General features: G+C 37.3%; 2 protein-coding genes and 1 long non-coding RNA gene across 12 annotated transcripts; 2 read left to right on the top strand and 1 right to left on the bottom strand.

Annotated features, from left to right (window-relative positions):
* Positions 1-1,289: 1,289 nt before the first annotated feature.
* Positions 1,290-3,261, bottom strand: LOC140015341 (uncharacterized). The gene is made up of 2 exons (XR_011821964.1): positions 3,064-3,261; positions 1,290-1,791 (listed from the first exon to the last, which is right to left on the bottom strand). It is a non-coding gene; the product is annotated as an uncharacterized lncRNA (long non-coding RNA).
* A 496-nt stretch (positions 3,262-3,757) lies between these two features.
* LOC113711027 (cytokinin dehydrogenase 5) lies at positions 3,758-10,378 on the top strand. The gene is made up of 6 exons (XM_027234163.2): positions 3,758-4,107; positions 4,197-4,840; positions 5,432-5,559; positions 6,009-6,290; positions 7,493-7,761; positions 9,653-10,378. The coding sequence occupies exons 2-6, from the start codon at positions 4,240-4,242 to the stop codon at positions 9,984-9,986; spliced, it is 1,614 nt and encodes a 537-aa protein (XP_027089964.2). The 5' UTR covers positions 3,758-4,107; positions 4,197-4,239; the 3' UTR covers positions 9,987-10,378.
* A 2,719-nt stretch (positions 10,379-13,097) lies between these two features.
* LOC113711971 (protein NAR1-like) lies at positions 13,098-18,668 on the top strand. Of its 10 annotated transcripts, none has more exons than XM_072068190.1 (11): positions 13,098-13,243; positions 14,099-14,181; positions 14,877-15,030; positions 15,147-15,333; positions 15,571-15,697; positions 16,363-16,519; positions 16,786-16,835; positions 16,917-17,088; positions 17,509-17,635; positions 17,734-17,816; positions 18,278-18,668. In XM_072068190.1, the coding sequence occupies exons 3-11, from the start codon at positions 14,905-14,907 to the stop codon at positions 18,428-18,430; spliced, it is 1,182 nt and encodes a 393-aa protein (XP_071924291.1). In that variant the 5' UTR covers positions 13,098-13,243; positions 14,099-14,181; positions 14,877-14,904; the 3' UTR covers positions 18,431-18,668. The 10 variants fall into 10 exon arrangements, with proteins under 10 accessions (XP_071924291.1, XP_027091035.1, XP_071924288.1 ...); XM_027235234.2 differs by lacking the exon at positions 13,098-13,243 and adding an exon at positions 13,261-13,698 and having other exon boundaries at positions 17,737-17,816; positions 18,416-18,668; XM_072068187.1 differs by lacking the exon at positions 13,098-13,243 and adding an exon at positions 13,261-13,698 and having other exon boundaries at positions 17,737-17,816; positions 18,354-18,668.
* The last annotated feature ends 684 nt before the right edge of the window (positions 18,669-19,352 follow it).

The following is a 19,352-nucleotide window of genomic DNA, read 5'->3' as shown; positions in this document are numbered from 1 at the left end:
CACATCTCGATGACAGCAATTGAAATTCTTATCAAAAAGCAAGGGATTCTTCTTAAAGGAGAAATTTTTTTTTTTTTGCTTATGTCAAGGAGTGGTGGACATAATCACTCAAGCGGTGTCTGTTTGAGTCGCGAATTGAAACTTCCTGTCGTTGGCAATTTGCAAAGATCGGATTGTACTTTTGAGCATTATTCAATTTTAGCCACTTAGGTATAAAATAATAAATTTGGTTGTTGGCATAGAAGATTCGTATTCCAATTAGCAACAAAAGATATGCCTAGATCTCCCGCATCTTTCTTTCTTTCTTTTTTTTTTTTTTATGAAAAAGGAAGCCAACAAAGTTTTTAACTCAAACTATATATATCATTTCTAATTAAGTATAAACTTCTGACCTACCTGCTCTTGTTTTGGACATTTTGGTTGATTTCCGGCCGGAACCCCTTCGTCACTCACTGCTGAGTTTGTTAATAGAGCAGTCGTTTTTCTCAAGCAAATAAATGCACTCCCGTTAATTATCCTCCAACTCAATGATCAGGAAAAACAAAATCCAATCTTTTCTCTTCCCGAACACATATATGAAGAACTTCAAAAACACGCAACCATATTCTTTCATATTTACTTTTTCTCTAGTTTCTTACATCTTACCTTGCTTCTTTTTTTTTCTTTTTTTTTTCCTTTTCTGGACGGATTTCAATTTCTAACTTAATAAAACATGGTTATATTCTAGTCTACCCAAGTTGAGATATATATTGTAAATTTATTGGGAAACATTTTTTTTTATTTTCTCTATTTTTGGTTGTTCAAAAGCCATATCTAACATCAATTCATTAGCTCATCACAAGATCTATATATAGAACCCTTAAATTTATTTTTTATCCGATTTTTGGTTGTTCAAAAGCCATATCTAACATCAATTCATTAGCTCATCACAAGATCTATATATAGAACCCTTAAATTTATTTTTTATCCGATTTGTTGTTGTTCAAAAGCCACATCTAACATCAATTCATTAGCTCATCAACTCTGTTTGGATGGGAGTGTTTTTCAAATACAATAAAAATTTTTAAAAAGTACTTTAAAAATTTTTCAAAATACATTCTACAAACTCTTCGACTCTTAAATATCCCAAAATATACTCTAAAAATATCCCAAAATATACTCTAAAAACTCTGTTACAGCAAAATTTTTCAAAAACACCTCAAAAACAGCTAATCCAAACGGATGCTCTTTGCCATATATAGTACCAAGTACCAATTTTTACTCTTCTAGAGAGAGTACTAGAAGATAGATGGCCAAACTGGTGAGGGTTCTTCTTCCTTGTTAAATATATATATATTGGACATATGGTTCACATTATGCTCATTGATTGACTGGTCTATCTACGTACTAATTTATGTATTTATAGCACAGTTTGGTTGAACGACCAACGTCAGCTCAAACGTGTAATAAGTTGATAGCCACAAAACCAGTTGCCATCAGGCTATTAAATCACACTAACTTCAGCTTTTGATTAACAGTCCAAATTTAGGCAAACTTGCTAATTCAGATGTCAAGCGGATGATTTCTCACATAGCCGTGGTGGATCCACTTATCTCTGCATGTGGTTGACCATGACGTACTGATTTTCCTCCTGTCGACTACTAACCACTTCCTAAACGAGGCTGCTGCCGTATGATTTGGAGAATTTGTGGAGTTACTCGTCAACTATGGCTTCTTTTTTCTTTTTTTTTTTTTGGCGAAATTCCATTTGGAGTTGCCTTCCTTCCTTCCTTCGAGCAGCCGCCAAAGACCCTAGTAATGAGCCAAAATCCATGAGCTTCAACACATATGATGTACCTTTCCAAGTACGAAAGGAATATTTGCTAAATTTAAGTGTTTTGTAACGTGAAGCAAAATATAGGCTATATATATAGCCAACAGTTTAAGTACAATGGATTCAAAATTGGTGGCTTCTCAGTTAATAATTTAATCTGATGGGAATCCACGGCGGTATCTCATGTATATGTGCCTGAAATCAAAGAGTATTATAGTGCTGTGAGTTATCAAGAGGCATCTATGTTACGTAGGAGTGATTATATCAAGACTGAGTGATTATATCGCAAATCTCGTTATTTTCTCTCTTTTTTTTTTCCGTTCATTCATTGGTAATCTTTGAAGAATCTATCGTCTACATGATCAAGTGGACATAATCATTGATTTCTGTTGAGCATTAAGGTAGCCAGTAAAGGGCTAGCTTGCCAACTAGCTAGCTCGATGTAGACTGATGTGAACAAACTAGGAATTTAAAATTTCTGGCTACACCATGGCAAAGCCGAGCTTGCTGACAATTAATGTAAAAAGTGTATGACAACTTGTAATGGCTTTTTATTCTGCTCGTTGCTTCCATTTTGCAGTTAATTTTATCAATTAGGTTATTTATTCCCAAGTATTGAAGAACTTTGCAGATAAAATGCCTAATGCATATGATGTAAAAAAAAAATTTGCAATATAGTGCACGAGTCTTCTTGTAAAGTTGAGTAGAGAGAAAATTGCAATAAGAGAACTCACTATCTCAATCTATTTGAAAGGAAACTAATAACTAAAGCAGTGTCATGCCAAATGCCAAATGCCAACCAGGGAAAGAATATGTTTTTGTAAATAATAAAAGCTCATATTATTGGAATAGAAAGGATGGACCGGCCACTTGCAACGATTGCCAGTAACGAGGGACTAGTGGACATACAGATCTAATTAAATCAAGAGAGTATTATAGCATAATTTTTAAATTTTTTTCACTGCAGGTGAGATTTGAACTCTCACATACAGTCCAAAAAGGGATTTAATCCCCTCCCTGTAGCCACTGAGCCGGTGGTTGGCCAGTTGCAACATAATTGGAGGCTAACTCACCGCAAGTACACTAATTAGCATTTTCCATGATACATAACCTTATCAGGAAACAGGAATAAACCCATTAATAAAATGTGCAAAAGTACAGAGAGAGAGAGAGAGAGAGAGAGAGATACAATCTAAGCCTAGATATGACATCCCTGATACGATATATCCTTGGAATTCAAAATTACTTACCACCTCTTCTCTTCTAAACTCCAAACTCCAACGTAGTTTCAGTGATAATGACCCCATCATTCACTTCCATCCATCCATCCATCAGTTCCCACCACTTCCAACCCCAGAAAGAGACTAATCTCTTAAACAAAACTTAAAAGCTCTCTCTCTCTCCCCCCCCCCCCCCCCCCCCCCCCCCCCCCCCCCCCCCCCCCCTCTTCAAATACCAACCACCTACTCAAAAAAACAAAAACAAAAACAACCAAAAGAAAAAGTGGAAGAACAGGATGCCAATACAACAGAATCACCACCCTCTGTTGGTATTTGACCTGCCTCCCATCCCATGCAGCAATTGCATTGCAATCTTTTTCCAGTTTCTAGTAACATGAGTATATGCTAAAATGCTGCTACTCTAGCACAGTCTCCTTTTCACGATACAATCTTCGTCCAGTCTCTGCAGCCACGTGAACCTTTCCTCGCTCCTGTCCCCACATAGATCCCTCCGTATCCCTTTGTGGGGTCCCTTCTCACCTCCTTACCCCACATCCTGTGGACCCCACTACCTCCCCACACGTGAACAGCGCCCACCGCCCCTTCCTGAGTTCCTTTCCCACTCCCCTCACAGCACCAGGCAGAAAGAAACTTTCTTCTCTATACCCTATAGCATAGTCTATGCCATCCCATGTCCTATAAATATAAAACCTGTACCTCATATCCTAGACACGACTCGCAATACGGACCCGAGTTCCCAACCCAACTGCCCCTTTTTTTTTTTCTTGCTCGCAATACAAACTCGAGTCTCTAAAACGATACGCTACTCTTTTTCAGAGATCAAAGAATCATGCAAGCTTTCTAGCTAACGCAGAGAAAAAAGCGCATAACCTTATTTCGCTTTTTGCCCCTGATTTCGATCTCTAGCAAAAGCTGAGAATACAGAATCTTTGCATGCTGCATAGTAAATCTTTAAAAGCGCAATCCCAGCTTACGTTTGCCCCGCGACTCCCCACTACTGCTGCAAAGATATTATCCTTCCTTTTCCACGACTCTCACGACAATCTTCCACCGGTGTGCACATTTTCTTATCCTTATTCTCTTCCCCCTTCCCTCTCCTATATATAAATATATTCTTTCGTCGGCACTGATATCAATTGCAGAACTTAAAGCCCCAAACCCAAGGCTCTGCGTCGTAAAGCATTCATGATGGCTGCCAAGCTTCTTTTAATGTTGGCAATATGTCGATGGATAGTGACTGTTGGATTAATGCTGGACCCGACGGAGCTTCTGCTGCTGGGAGTCGAAGAACGGCTCAGCGTGGATCCGTTGGACCTGGAAAGCGCTTCTCTAGACTTCGGTGGCTTGCATAGAGCCGAGCCATGGGCGGTGCTTCATCCGGCTTCGGCTCAGGACGTTGCCTGGCTGGTCAAAGCGGCGTACGACTCGAGTCATGGGTTTACCGTGTCGGCTAGGGGTCACGGGCATTCCATAAACGGGCAGGCTATGACGACTAACGGAGTTGTGATTCAAATGAGTAGTGGCTCCGGCGAAAGGAGGAGGCTTGGCATCGGGCGGCCGGTTGCACCCAGGGTTTATGAGAAATTCATGTACGTGGACGTATGGGGAGGAGAGCTATGGATAGATGTGTTGAGGTCCACCTTAGAATATGGACTCGCACCAAAATCATGGACAGATTACTTGTACCTTTCCGTGGGTGGTACGCTCTCCAATGCTGGCATCAGCGGACAAGCTTTCAATCATGGCCCTCAAATTAGCAATGTCTATGAGCTCGATGTCGTTACGGGTTCGTCATCACTTCTTCATCCAAATTGACTTGATTGTCCTGTTTTTTGTCGACATGCCTTGAATACAGAAAAAGGAAAAGGAGAAGAAGAAAAATAAAATTTTATGGGTTCTCCTTTTTTTTTTTTTTATGGGTTCTCCTTTTTTTTTTTCGTGGGGTGGAGGGATTCTCTTTGTTGGGGTTGGGGGGTGGGGGTTGAAAGAAAGTGATTGTTAGTTAGAATATTTGGTGTAGAGATGACCGAGATGGTAAGTAAGTAATAAGGCCGGTTTTGTTTCTTCAAAATATATAATCTTATGTCTCTATTTTTTGCAGTAGCTGTAGTTGGAGTCTCTGTTTGTCTGAGGTGGTTTCTTGTATGTCATCAAACGAGTACTTGACATGGTCTACAGCATATTCTCACATGGGTGGTTTTTTGTTTTATCCAAATGATCTCTCACTAATTGAATGTTCTTACGTTTGATGCAATGATTGTAATTCGTATGTCACAAATTATATCTGATTTTTGGATTCGCCCCATGACTGTAAACTAGCAATTATCGTCTTTGGCTTGATACGGGAATTTTTTTTTTTTTTTTTTTGGCAAAACAGGCAAAGGGGAACTATTGACGTGCTCAGAAGAAGATAACTCAGACTTGTTTCATGCCGTTCTTGGTGGTCTTGGACAATTTGGGATCATCACTAGGGCTAGAATTGCTCTCGAGCCAGCACCCCAAATGGTAAAACTCGGTTTCCATACGTATCATTTACTAATATTCCAGCTAGCCAGGTAGAAATTTTCTTTTTTTCAAGTCTCTGTCTCCTCATACGGGCATATACACACTAACTAGGTTTCGACCAATTAACGAAAGTGTAACAGTAATCATAACCTTTTAATTGTGGGTTAAATTAAATCCAGTCGGGATCTTGGCTGGTTCCGTTCCATGGTGGGACAGATAATTTTGTTGCTAAACTTCTTTTCCAACTTGTATTAATTAATGAGGAGCTAAAGAGGAAGCAAGTATGTGGTGAGCTAAAAGGGTGTGAAGATTGGTTGGGTCCATATGTTCTTTTTAACCCCATTCATTCGAACGGCTGTCCCAAAGCTGGCAATGTTGTTGACGCTTCATTTTTAGCTTTCAAACCTAGTCATTTTCTCTCACTTTTCTTTTGATTTTTGGACTATCAGGTGAGGTGGATACGAGTGCTGTATTCGAATTTCTCCACTTTCACTCATGACCAGGAGTATCTAATCTCCTTGCATGGTCAATCAGACAGCCAGAAATTCGACTATGTGGAAGGTTTTGCTATTGTCGATGAAGGCCTGATCAACAACTGGAGATCTTCCTTTTTTTCTCCAAGAAATCCTGTGAAGATTTCGTCTATTGATGCTAAGGGCAATGGTGGCGTGTTATACTGCTTGGAGGTTACTAGAAACTATGGAGGTTTAGATGCCGATACCATCGATGAGGTGATTAATTTGCTACAAACCAACTACGTGAAAGCACTCTTTTCTTTATTTAAGCCACTTCAATTATTTGCTTGTTTATCGTATTTAATTACAAACTCACACATGCTTATGTTAATGTGCTCTGCATGTGTATAAGGAAAGCAAAAGCAACAAAAGAAACACCTAGCTATAATTAAAGTGGTCTCTTAACCTTTTTTTTTTTTTTTTTTTTTGCTTTTTTAAAAAAGAAAATATGGAGAAACGAGACCCGCTGTGATTGATTGTTGATTCATTCTGTTGTAAGAGTCCATTTTTTGTCCCCCCTGATCCTACGTTTTCTTTCGTAGCAGTAGTAGTATTCTTTAGAGCAAGCCAATCTAGATCGAAGAGTAGAATAGCTAAAGAGGGACCTAAATTCAGGCAAAAGAAGCTTCTTTCTTCTTCTCCAATGGTGCTGAATAATTTACGTCCGGAGAAAAAATTAAATCTTTTTGTGATTTTTTTTCATTGTACAAGCACCCACACAAAATAAAACAAGAAAAATAACCATGTTTAAGTATGTCCCTTTTCTTAATCAATGTTAGAACATTCTACTTGCATCCCTGTTGTTGTTTAGACTTCGTACATATCCAAACCATATGCGCACTCACGCGCGCACACACATATATATATAAGAATATGTGTATATATTTTTTTCGTTGCCATGGTAATTAATTTTTCCTCCCTCCTATAATACTACCGGCCGGTGATTACTATAATACGATTAGGTTAGTTTTTTAAGTACCTAGCATTGTTTAAAGGCTACATCGGTCCATCAAAGGATGAAGCGCAATAAAACACACGAGATCTTCTGCAATCTAGCCATGAGCATTATTAGTCGCTGATTTAATGTTTTAAGAAAGGGTTGTAGAGTACGGATTAAAATATTACTGAATCTAAGCCGTCCATCCACCAAATTATTCCCCCTAATCATTCACTTTTTGCATTAAAATATGCACATATAATTGGAGAGTTGCATGAAACCAAAGTTATCCTGCCAAAAGCACCACCAGCTGCTTTTTCGTACTTTGAGTCGTTTTTTTTTTTTATAAGTTGCTTTAGTTCCTTGGATTCAGAATTTTCTTTTTTTTTTAAAAATAAAAAAAGCTGAGCGCTTTAGTACTTGCAATTTGAGAAGTGGTTTTTTTTTTTTTTTTAATTCTAATAATTTGTGCAATTCGCAGGAAGTGGACGCTCTATTGACGAAGCTAAATTTTATTCCAAACACGGTTTTTACAACGGACCTTCCCTATGTGGATTTCTTGGACCGGGTTCACAAGGCCGAGCTAACTCTCCGGTCCAAGGGTTTATGGGATGTACCACACCCGTGGCTCAATTTGTTTGTACCCAAATCAAGGATCGCAGACTTCGACAGAGGGGTATTCAAAGGCATCTTAGGCAGTAAGAATAGGACCAGTGGTCCGATTTTGATCTACCCCATGAACAAAAACAAGTAAGCCCCTAAAATCCTTCTTCAATTTTATATGTTGATCCGTAATTTTTTTTTTGGTTCAACAATGAGTTTATGAACCCTGCGCATAGATGCATGCCCTGCAGGCACAGTATATATGGTATGATAAGTGATCAACTACCAACACAACCATCATCTCTATCTCTATATTTGGCTACATAAAATATTGAGGTTTAGGGCATCATATCCCTTCGATTTCAACTGTCTCCGAGCAATTATACTTGGGTTTTGCATATATGTTTTTTTATATTATAAACATATATAATTCGGTTAGATTGTGGTTTGTAGGCATATGTCTCGGTATTCCTTGTCTTTATTATTTGATTGAATCGTAACTGTCTGGAAACTAATATAGAATTAGGATAATCTGAACTACTAGATTCGAGTACTACTTGCAGGTCTGGTCTGAGTGAATTTGTTGTGTTGATTTCTTCCTTTCATCAGCCTTATCCTTATAGTTGTTGCTGACGTCCAAAGAAGAACATGAATCTATGATCTAATCAACTAGACCCCAAAGATTATTTAGAATCAGGAAACTTTGACGTTGATGTACCCACCCTTTCGTAATGTGTTGACAACATGACAAGATTTGGATCACAGAAACAAACGCAGTATATGTATATATAGATATACACTTGTGCATCGTGTAATTAATGACACTTCTCCATCAGGGTTACAGAATATTACTAACTTAACTTAACTACTAGCTAGGATCGTTTTCTTGAGAACAAAACAGTAGTATATAATTCACAGTTTTGACCAACTGGTTTGCTGTAATTGGTGGATTAATCCTCCTTAGTAAAAAGGGAAAAGAATAGCACATATATATATATATATGTATATGTATAGGTTGACGAGGAGGGTTTTCTGCATTACTTTTTGGGTGGTTGGTTTTAACTTTTAAGACCCCTTTCCTCCACCCGAAGTTGAAAACTCTTGTAATAACTAAGACCCCCTAAGGGGTTTGTTTGGATAGTGAAATTATTCCAAACTATATTTCACTTGAATCATAAACGCATTTCTTAATGCATCTTTTTATATTTTCAACCAACTTTTTATCTCACATATATCACATCATGAAAAAAGTGTTACGGTAATTATTATAAATAATTCCTTAAATATTCGCCATTAGACTCTTTGAGTTCTTTAGTCTTTTTCGAAGTCACCAAACAAAACATGAAAAGTTCTGTTTGAACTACTTGTACTGCTCATTCAATAGATAGATTGTGAGCAGGGTTGCAATAAGAAATTTGAGTAGGGGAAAATAATACTCCATTGGAAAGGAATGCCCCATCAATCCATTGTCTCTTCTCTACTTGGCAACTGGCATGGCCTGTGAAACGTGGCACTTACAGTGGTACACGTGGCCGTCATGCAATCAACCAACATAGCAATATGGATCCAGATTTTCGGCCAGGTCGGAGCTATAGCGTGATGACCACCCCAAAACCTCTCGTTATTTTATTCTTAAATTCTGACTGCAATAAGACAAAATCAAACGGTAGAGATGGGCCAAGTTGGAAGATCTTCATGTCAGCTGATCTTGCCTACCGGACCCCCCCCCCTCCTCCCCCAATACTGTCGTCTTACAACATAGTCCCAACAAACTTTGCCGTTTGTACAGGTAGGTAATATGTATGACCCTGTGCAGCGTGCACCAATCACGCCTTCTGTTGGACCTTCCATCAATTCCAAAACCATCAATCCACTGCCATCTATGCAGGATCCATGTTTGATGCTAAAAAAGTTTAAGTGATTTCTTTTGATACTTGCAAAATATATTTACTGAGTTTATTGATACATACATACATATATATATATATGTGCGCGCGCGCGCGCTGTGTTCTTACGTAATTGTCGTGTACGTACGTAGGTGGGACGAGAAAACTTCAGCGGTGACGCCGGAGGAAGATGTGTTTTACTTGGTGGCATTGCTGAGGTCTGCATTGGACAATGGCGATGAGACACAGACGTTAGACTACTTGAGCGATCAGAACCGACGGATCCTAAGGTTCTGTGATGATGCGGGAATCAACGTCAAGCAGTACCTTCCTTATTACACCACGCAGCAGCAATGGAGGGACCACTTTGGCCATAAATGGGCCCAATTTTACCAAAGAAAATTGGAGTTCGACCCCAGACATATTTTGGCCACCGGCCAACGTATTTTTAAGCCTTCTTTCAATCCGACCTCAGCTTCATGGTGACCGCCACGATTGAGGAACGATAATAGCAGCAGCAGCACTCAGCAGCGAATTGATTAGATTAGATAAGCGACGTCTGAGAATTTCCCATATCTTATCTTTGTACAGATGGGCAAATAGTTAAAAAGAATCTTGGCAATTTTTGCCGGGTTAATCGCTTAATTGTATCAATTGATATATTTTTAGCAATACTATGATTACCAAATAGCACGCAGGATTATTAGACGTGAGGTCTTTTCTTTCCCTTTTTTTTTTTTTTCCTTGATGTAACGGTACTGTTTTTAAGGTTTTATAAGGTGGTAACAGTTAAGGGTGGGGTCTAATTGTCTGTTTCGCATATGTAAATGTTATTCTCCCGTGACGATCGTTATAATGACGAAACAGTTTTTACCTGAGATTACATGTTATCACACTTTTAACGACCATTTGATTACTTCTTAGACCCATCCACTTGAATAGAATAATGTCTAAAAACTTGGTAGTAAGTTTCTCATTTAAAATAGTAAGTTAACATAGTAAATTAGTAACTTTTATGTCTCACAAAATAAATTGAAATAAATATAAAAATTACTTTTTAAATAAATAAATCACTACTTTTATCTTCCATACTTACCTTTTATAGAGTAGGTTTGGTTCAAATAATAGTAATTTTTCCAGATAAATAGTAAATCTTACCGATAACATGGTAAATTTGATCATTATGCGTTTTCTATCTATCCATGTTATCGGTAAGATTTACTATTTATCTGGAAAAATTACTATTATTTGTCTTTTTGTCTAGATTCTTGTTGGTCTTTTGAGTTTTTGTCCCTACCTATATCACCAGATCCATTCAACACGTAATTTGCTTTTTTCTTAATTAACAATTTGCTTATTAAGTTTTTTGATCAAGAAATTTGATGGATTGGTGTTTAGCATACTTGTTAGGATTGGTCATATGATGCATTTAAGAAGAACTATATGCTATACTTCTAAAATGCTGCTCTTCCCCGTATACCTACGTAAATTCGTGAGCTTCTCCTTGATGGTAATGAAATAGAAAAGACGGAGGATCAGCATTTTAAATTTCTTGGATGATTGTGATGGAGACTAATATTTACCCTAGTCTTTTACAATCATTACCAATTCCTACTCATGCATGATCCCACATTGGCATGGACTTCATTGAAAAACTACCCTTATATGGAGGTTTTGAGACAATACTCGCGGTGGTACGGTGCACGGGCTGACTAAAGTTTGGCCATGTCATACCCTTGACCTATCGTTTCTCAACATTGCAGGTGGCACAAACATTCTTAGACAACATCTACAAACTCCATGGATTACCAGAATTTATCATCACTGACAGGGATAAACCAATGTTTGGAGTCCTTTCTCCAATGTATGACAGGAGACGTACGTTTTCAGTGGAGCAAATAGCTCAGTTTAGCGGAATGGTGGTACAATTCCTCATTCCATGCTAGCTTGAAATCTTCACCATTTGAGGCACTTTATGGCTACAAAACCTTTGCCATTGCCCACGAGACCTCGCTTTGATACCATTATACCAACAGCTGACACACTAGTACAAGATAAGATTCACATGCTTCAAACCATTAAAGAACACTTGGCCAAAGCTCAAAACAAGATAAAGATTTTGGCTGGTAAACATAGAATTCAGAGGCAGTTTTCTGTTAGAGACTAGGCATATTTAAAACTACAACCTTATAGGCAACAAATAGTGTGGCATTAAGGAAGAGTTTTAAGCTAATTGCAAAATATTTTGGCCCTTTTTAGATTGGAGAAATGATCAGTGCAGTAGCTTACAAGTTCTAACTACCTGCTGGAGTAAGAATTCACCCCATCTTCCACGTATCCCTCTTGAAGAAAAAAGTTGGGGCCATAGATGAATGTCACACCTAACCTGCTGTAACTTGACTCTAATGATCAGCGTGTTAGAACTAGCTGCAATCCTCAAACGCAGGGTCATTATGAGGAATCAATAGCCAGTCATCCAATATCTGATTAAATGGCACCAATTAAGTGATGAAGAATCCTTTGAATTGCTATTTTTTGATTTGATGTATATAAGATAAAAAGTTAATTGAAAAATGTGTTTACGAGAAATGTAAAATTTTTTTTTAAAAAAAAATGCCTTTCCAAACAAGGCCTAAAACTTTTATTGAAAAACAGTTTCCTCAGTTTCAGCCTCAAGGACAAGGCCCTTTTCACTGGCAAGGAGGAATTTGCCATGCATAGAAGGACATTATAGCAAATATTATGAATTAATGGCCTTAATGGTAAATAAATAGAGTTAGTAACTATCAGAAGAGTTATGTTCCGTTTGATAAAACTAAATTTGAATTTTGAAATTTAGACATTGAAACAATTAATTTGCTGAATTTTAAACACCAAAAAGAAATATATGAATGTCTAAATTTTAATATTCAATTTATTTATACTATTTGATGAACATTTATGAGTGAAGGATTAATAAGTTAAATTGTACAATTTTGCCCTTCTATCTTTTCATCTAAAAACGAAATAGAACCTATGATTTAATTAATTTAAAATTGTTAGGTATGAAAATGATAATATTTATTTTAAAATCAAATTAATATAAAAGATGAAGTATATTATACGAGGAGTATGGAGAAAACGTGAAAGTCGTTAGATAGGGAGAAAAGATAAGTAGAAAATCGTTAGACCTGATAATATAAGGTTGTTTAATTAGATAAGAATTTTGAATATAAAATATCAGATTATTTAATTAAATAAGAATTTTGAATATAATTAACAATTAAGGGTAGATTTGATAGATAATATACGGTAATTGAAGTAAATCCATTGATTCTTATCAGGATTCAAGATTCAGTTATGATTTTTGTACTGAACAAAATACACACAAGTTCAGGATCACTTAACAAATTTAAATCAAATACACAAAATATTTGAATGTCTAAAAAAGTTCAATTTCAGAAATTTTTTTATATTGTCAAATAGATCCTTAGTTAGAAATATTGAGATTCAATTAGTCAGTGAAAAATTACTGAGACTTAATGTCCACCAAAAAGAAACCAAATTTCTCTTTGAACTATAGGTCGGAATTCAAAAAAGGTATCAGAGCACCCTTTAGCCTAGTTAGATTTTTATATATACTAACCCCTCGTGCACATCTCTCTAGTCTAACTTCCCGGTAGAGTATTGTAGATTAGGTTAAACTTGAAGAAAAAGACGAGCAGCTCAGACGAATTTTACCGGCCACCGGCCAAACTTGAAGAGTAAGACAACTCCGTAATTCTGTCTCTTTCTATTCTCTCTCCCTCTCAATTTCCCGCTCTTTTCATTTCAGTTCTTATTCTCATTTCTTCTAACTGCAACTCGGTCACGAACTTGAGTTCTTGACAGCACATTCACCAAAAAATGACTTAGCACATTAATTTGTGCTTGACGACGCTCTTCTGCTTGTCAATTTAACGAAGCCCTTTCCTCCCTCCTTAGTCCAGTGAGAGTAGCGACGAGAAGGTTCTTTACAAAACGAGAATACAATACAAAACGAAAAACTAGAAAAAAAATGTCCTCGGAGAAGTTCTCGGCTACACTGAGTATAGGGGATCTGAATGATTATATAGCACCATCTCAGGGATGCGTTGTTTCGTTCAAGGCTAATTCCAATTCTAATCCCAAGCCTTCTACTTCCTCCTGCTCTTCCAGGCTCGATAAATCTTATGCTGGGGTGAATTACTTCTTTTTCCTCGACCTTTTTTTTTCCATTTTTTGGTTGATTTCTGGATAATCATACATCAGTGTTATGATACGGATTTTAATTTCAGCTCCTAAATTTTTTAAACTGTAAAGTAGTCATTATCTTCTTCCAGCTATCTTAGTTAATCTCAATTTTTTTAAAAATTCCCAACGAAGGAATTTGCTGATTGCTGGTCTGGTTATTCTGGGGGTTTTTGGTCTAGTAATTATGAAGGAGCAATTTTTTCCTTGTTTTCTACCAGAACATACGTTTACTTAAATGGTGAGTTTGTGAAATCGATATTAAATGAAAAGAGGCATATCTTCTTACATGATTATCGGAATTTCACCTTCGTTTTGTCTAATTCTTTGTAATCTTTGTTAATGGGCAGAACTCTGCTAAACTTGGGTCAGCTATCAAACCATTGGAAACTGAACCTGTAAAAATTTCACTCAATGACTGTCTAGCTTGCAGGTATTATTTCTTTCTCCACCTTCATCGGTCCTCTCTCCTTTCATCATTTGAACTCTATTTTTAAATTACAGATAGCTATAGCAAGTGGCAATACCTTTATATTCTTGTTTGCTTCATCTTAAAGCAAATCTGGTATTAATGTCTTACGTTTTCAACAATGCATATAATTTTTACATTGCTGAATGAGAATATATACGGTAACGATTTCATAGTAATAAATGCCTGTTTAAGGATAATGATGGTGCAGATTCTGACGGTCATCATTGTGGATATAGAACAGCTGTTCATTACTGTTTCTAGCTGTTGAGGTGACATTTTGACACGTTAGTCTAGACGTTGAAAGAGCTCAAGTAGAATTGTGGTGACTCGTACATATATAGATCCATATTTTGGACTGACAACAATGCTGAGTTTTCGTCTTTTACCTTTATTTTCAAGGCTGATTTCTGCATTGGTATTTCTCTGACTATCAGTTTCATAACATGAGTTGCTTATCACTCCATTACTCTATTAGGTTTAACAGTTATAATACACAAACTATTGAAATGAAAAAGTGGTCAGGAACTCATTATGAGGTTCACAACATGAGTTACTTATTACTTCATTACTCTATTAGGTTTGACATGCATCGGACATGAAATGTTGAAACAAAAAAATTGGTCAGGAACTCATTATGTGCATGGTGATCTTTGCAGTGGGTGCATAACCTCGTCCAAGACTGTGATGCTTGAGAAGAAGAGCTTAGATGAATTTCTTTCTAATATCAATAAAGGAAAGGCTGTCATTGTCTCTGTGTCTCCCCAGTCTAGAGCTTCTCTTGGTGTTGCCTTTGGCCTTTCTCCGCTTCAGGCAAGTTTATTTTCATACGTAGTGTTATGGATAGCAAACTAAATGAGCTTTTCATGTTGCATTTTAATCTTATAATGGCTTTATATGCCTATGACAATCCTTGCGTTTCAATCCAGGTTTTCAAAAAGCTGACGACGTTATTTAAGGCGTTGGGAGTGAAAGCTGTTTTTGATACCAGCTGCAGCAGAGACTTGACACTTATTGAATCTTGTTATGAATTCATAACTAGATATAGACAATGTCATTCTACTACTGATAAGAAATCCAAATTGGGCCTACCCTTGATTTCTTCTGCCTGTCCAGGTATACCTAACATCCTATTCCTTATTGACTTTTATTCTTGTTACCAGCCAAGAAACCTTGATATTTATAGTTTTACTGAGGATCAACATGTAAACAGCTTTTAGTGGAGCTACTGTTTTGCCGTTTTGCATTCTTTTTCTTTGTTGTATTCTTCTCATTGGCCTGGCTATTTAAGTGCCTGCTCGACTCTTTTATGTGTTTGTTATATGATTGTGATTGTTCATTCTTTAAATGCAGCTTGGATAAACTATGCTGAAAAAAATCTTGGGTCATATATTTTGCCTAATATTTCATCAGTCAAGAGCCCTCAACAAATCATTGGAGCTATTATTAAGAACCACATCTGTCAGATGCTGTACCAAAGGTAATATACCATACGAGTGCCGAAGTCTATGACCATTCTTTGTCCTGATTATTTACACCTTTTGGCACTTAAATCTTGGACTAGTTACTTGACCATTGCTATGATGCTGAGAGCTGAGCTCTGTTTAAGAGAAGTTCAGGATATATGGGGATAAGATAGTAAATAGTGCCATCAATATATATTATTGCGAGTACTTACTCCTTGTGTGCTTGAAATGTGGAACAGTGGAATAGTCACTTTACTATTGCTACGAAGCTTCTGATTCAGCTCCTTTTAATACAACTTCAGGATAAATAGTACCATCACTTCCTTCCCAGATTAGAACTTCACATTTAGAGGTCCTAACGTAATGGTGTATTGATGGTCTAATTACATATTTGTAAGCGGTCTGCAAGAAACTGCACTGGTCCTTTTTTGTGCCTTTTGCTTGTTGACTCTTTCGAGTTTGAGAGTGGTTACTGGAGCTAGCAAGTTGTTCTTCTTGTTCAGGACAGGCAAACAAGTAAACTAGTTGCTTGGTTGCCGTATATGTATGCTGTTTACCCATTTGGTGTTCATCTGCATGAAGGAATCACTGATGTTGATACTGGATGCACGGAGATTATATCCCAGTACTTTATTACATGGATTAAATTTCACTGTTGACAGTGATTTGTTCATGAGAGGCCGGAGGATATATACCATGTAACAGTGATGCCATGTTATGACAAAAAACTCGAGGCTGTTAGGGATGCCTTTGTATTTCAACTTGATGCACAAGGTGAAAAGATCGTGGAGGTGGATTCAGTGTTAACGACAGTAGAGTTGTTAGATCTGATAAAGGTAATTTTTGATTTCTTTAAATGGTAAAATGGGCTAGCGCCAAGGGAGAATATATACTTTTCTAAGATCGAATTCAGTCCTGTGGTTGATGGCATTGTTTATTATTTGGAAGCATGGTCCCTTCCCCACTTTCTCCATCCTCCATCACTTTATCAAAAACATTTCTTCAAGCATTTGTGCTTTTGTGGCTTTTTTCTCCTGGAAAGTGGGTTGTTGCGGATGTTTGGACATTTATTGACATGCTTCCTGAATTTGATTTTTTGCAGTCAAAGTCAGTTGATTTTGCAAGCTTAGAAGAGTTGCCGCTAGACAACTTGTAAGAAAACTTGTCACTTTTTTCAATTTCTCTTGTTCTGCAAGAGCAACCGTTGACAATACTAGTTTTCACTTCCTACAGGTTAACGAATCTTGATGACGGCAACCTCCTTTATGGCGTCCGTGGAAGCTCTGGAGGATATGCGGAGACAATATTTCGTTATGCTGCTAAAAATCTTTTTGGCAAGGAAATTGTTGGTCCTCTCAACTTCAAGACTATAAGAAATCCTAATTTCCAAGAAGTGACACTTGAAGTAAGTCTGTCCATTTGTCATATTTGCTCTATCAACTCACAAGAATGGGAAGACTGGGTCCTTTCTAATATTTAAATGTCTAGTGGACTTGTAGCTGTGCATGGGTATCTGGAGTCTCACCATCCTATCAGGAACTAAATTGATTGACACCTCCTTAGACAGCTGACCATTCCTTGTGAACCGCATCTCTTGTTGAGTTAGCATCCATTTGTATGGAGATACTTAAAGTTCTTCCATGATCTCAAATATACATGTATCTAGTTTTGGCTGGCACTGAATTGCATGATAGCTGCTTCAAATTGTAATTTATACTATCAACAAATTACTAATGATGATTACTCTTCTGGACATTAGATGGCCTTGTAAGTTCCAAAACTTGATCTACATTAAGTTGTAATTTTTGCTCATGTTAATCTGCAGGTAGAAGGAGAGACCGTCTTGAAGTTTGCTCTCTGTTATGGTTTGCAAAACCTGATACAGGTTGTTAAGAAAATTGATTCTGGAGAATGTGAATATCAGTTTTTGGAGATCATGGCTTGTCCCTCAGGTAGATGTGTTCTTAAGCTGCTCGTTTGCAAGTCATATTAATTGATTTGTGCTATAGCATATTAAAAAATTTATGTGATATTGTGTCTTTTCCACTAGCAGGATGCCTAAATGGTGGAGGTCAAATCAAGCGTAAGCCTGGTGAATCTGTCCAGTCGTTGGAATTGAAATATCTGGAAAATGTAAGTCCAGGATTCAGACTTTGTACTCTCTGATTTCAATCTCTCTATTCTGTTTTGGCTTGGAAGTCCATCCCCCATTTAACACACACAGAAAAAGAAATTTATCTCCATGGCATGCTTAGAGGACCATGTGCTCTCTCTTTGAACTCGGCGGATGAGAGCAAAAGATGAATTCAACTTTCTGTACAGCATGACCGGTTAATTGACCTTCCCCCACTGATGCCCGTGGTTTATAGAGAGCTCCACCATTTTCCTATTTATGTCTGCCATCTACCTTACGATTTCTTGGTAGAGTAGTCAAACTGTTATTCATCCAATATTTTATACATATTGTCAATGTGGAAGGTATGTTGTATTAGCATGTCCAGTATTATGTGCACTAGTGGTGGGGAATGTTCATGCTTTCTGCTCCTCTTGCTGTTTAATAAGGGTTCAAGCAACTGGTAAATTTTTTTGGTTAGGTTATTGAGGCTGACCCTTTTGAAAATCCCATCATTAAAGGATTATATACTGAATGGCTTGATCAACCTGGTTCAGAGAAAGCAACTAAATACATGCATACAGAATACCACCCTAGAGTGAAAAGCAGAACTTCTCAGTTGCAGGACTGGTGAGCCAACAGCTTTGACGAGCGTCTGATGATCTCAACTACAATTCTGGTGAACCACTCTTCAAGCACATGTTCTAGTTTCTTCGTGTGGCTGTTTCTTTTGTTGATGTTTGTCTCCTTTCGTACCAAATCATATCATCTATGACCATCACATGTATCCTTTTTATTTAATATCCAGTAATGAAAGAAGATCGAAAATGATGGAGCATCCAGAGCCATCACTTTTGCCTTTGGGTTGACAAGAGGCCGGCTTGTACCACACCTAGAGCTGGCAAACTAGACCCTCCTTGGCCTTTAAACTAATCAAGTATAGCATTCACGGACCACCCACTCAAAACCACAATTTATACTTGTTCTTTCTATCTATAATATGATGCTCAAAACCAACCCCAAAAACAAAAAAATCATATTAATCGAAGTCGCCCTTACCCAATTTATAACGGGCCCATAAGCGATGGATCCTATGTAGACCCAAAAGAAAAGCCATACCCACAATTGCGCTGACGTTTGTTCCAGCTTTCCCATCATGTTTAGGAAAAGAGAGAAGCATTTTAATTTTATGCTGTCAATTTTTTCTAGGGTCCGGTCGTAATAATGGAGCCATTATTGTTATTGTTTTCCCTTCTGGATTTCCAATAAAGGGCGAATAAATCTGAAGTCAGAAGAAGAATAAATAAAGCACTGGAATATATTACCCTTATCCATCATTTTTTGACTTGTGAGAATTTTAAATCTGATGCTCCAACTTGACAAATATAAAACATTATTGAATCAGCTGTCCATTTTCATTCACTCTCTCTCTCTCTCTCCCTTTTTTTTTTTTTTTTGTTTTGTAAGATTCCCATTTGTTCGATCTTATCAGCGGAGAGTTGATCATCTCGCGAAATTATTCCAGTTTTGGTTCACTCATTTCCTAAACACCGGAA

The sequence above is a fragment of the Coffea arabica genome, chromosome 10e, assembly GCF_036785885.1.
Source record: "Coffea arabica cultivar ET-39 chromosome 10e, Coffea Arabica ET-39 HiFi, whole genome shotgun sequence".
In the NCBI taxonomy this organism is placed as follows: Eukaryota; Viridiplantae; Streptophyta; class Magnoliopsida; order Gentianales; family Rubiaceae; genus Coffea; species Coffea arabica.
Note: the sequence above shows the minus strand (reverse complement) of the source record. Positions and strands in the feature narration are given on the sequence as shown.

Coding starts and splice junctions, on each gene's coding strand:
- LOC113711027 (XM_027234163.2), top strand. CDS start 4,240: ATGATGGCTGCCAAGCTTCTTTTAATGTTGGCAATATGTCGATGGATA. Junction 5,560..6,008: donor TCGAGCCAGCACCCCAAATG/GTAAAACTCGGT, acceptor TTGGACTATCAG/GTGAGGTGGATACGAGTGCT. Junction 6,291..7,492: donor ATGCCGATACCATCGATGAG/GTGATTAATTTG, acceptor TGCAATTCGCAG/GAAGTGGACGCTCTATTGAC.
- LOC113711971 (XM_072068183.1), top strand. CDS start 13,537: ATGTCCTCGGAGAAGTTCTCGGCTACACTGAGTATAGGGGATCTGAAT. Junction 16,520..16,785: donor AGTTGTTAGATCTGATAAAG/GTAATTTTTGAT, acceptor GATTTTTTGCAG/TCAAAGTCAGTTGATTTTGC. Junction 17,089..17,508: donor TCCAAGAAGTGACACTTGAA/GTAAGTCTGTCC, acceptor GTTAATCTGCAG/GTAGAAGGAGAGACCGTCTT.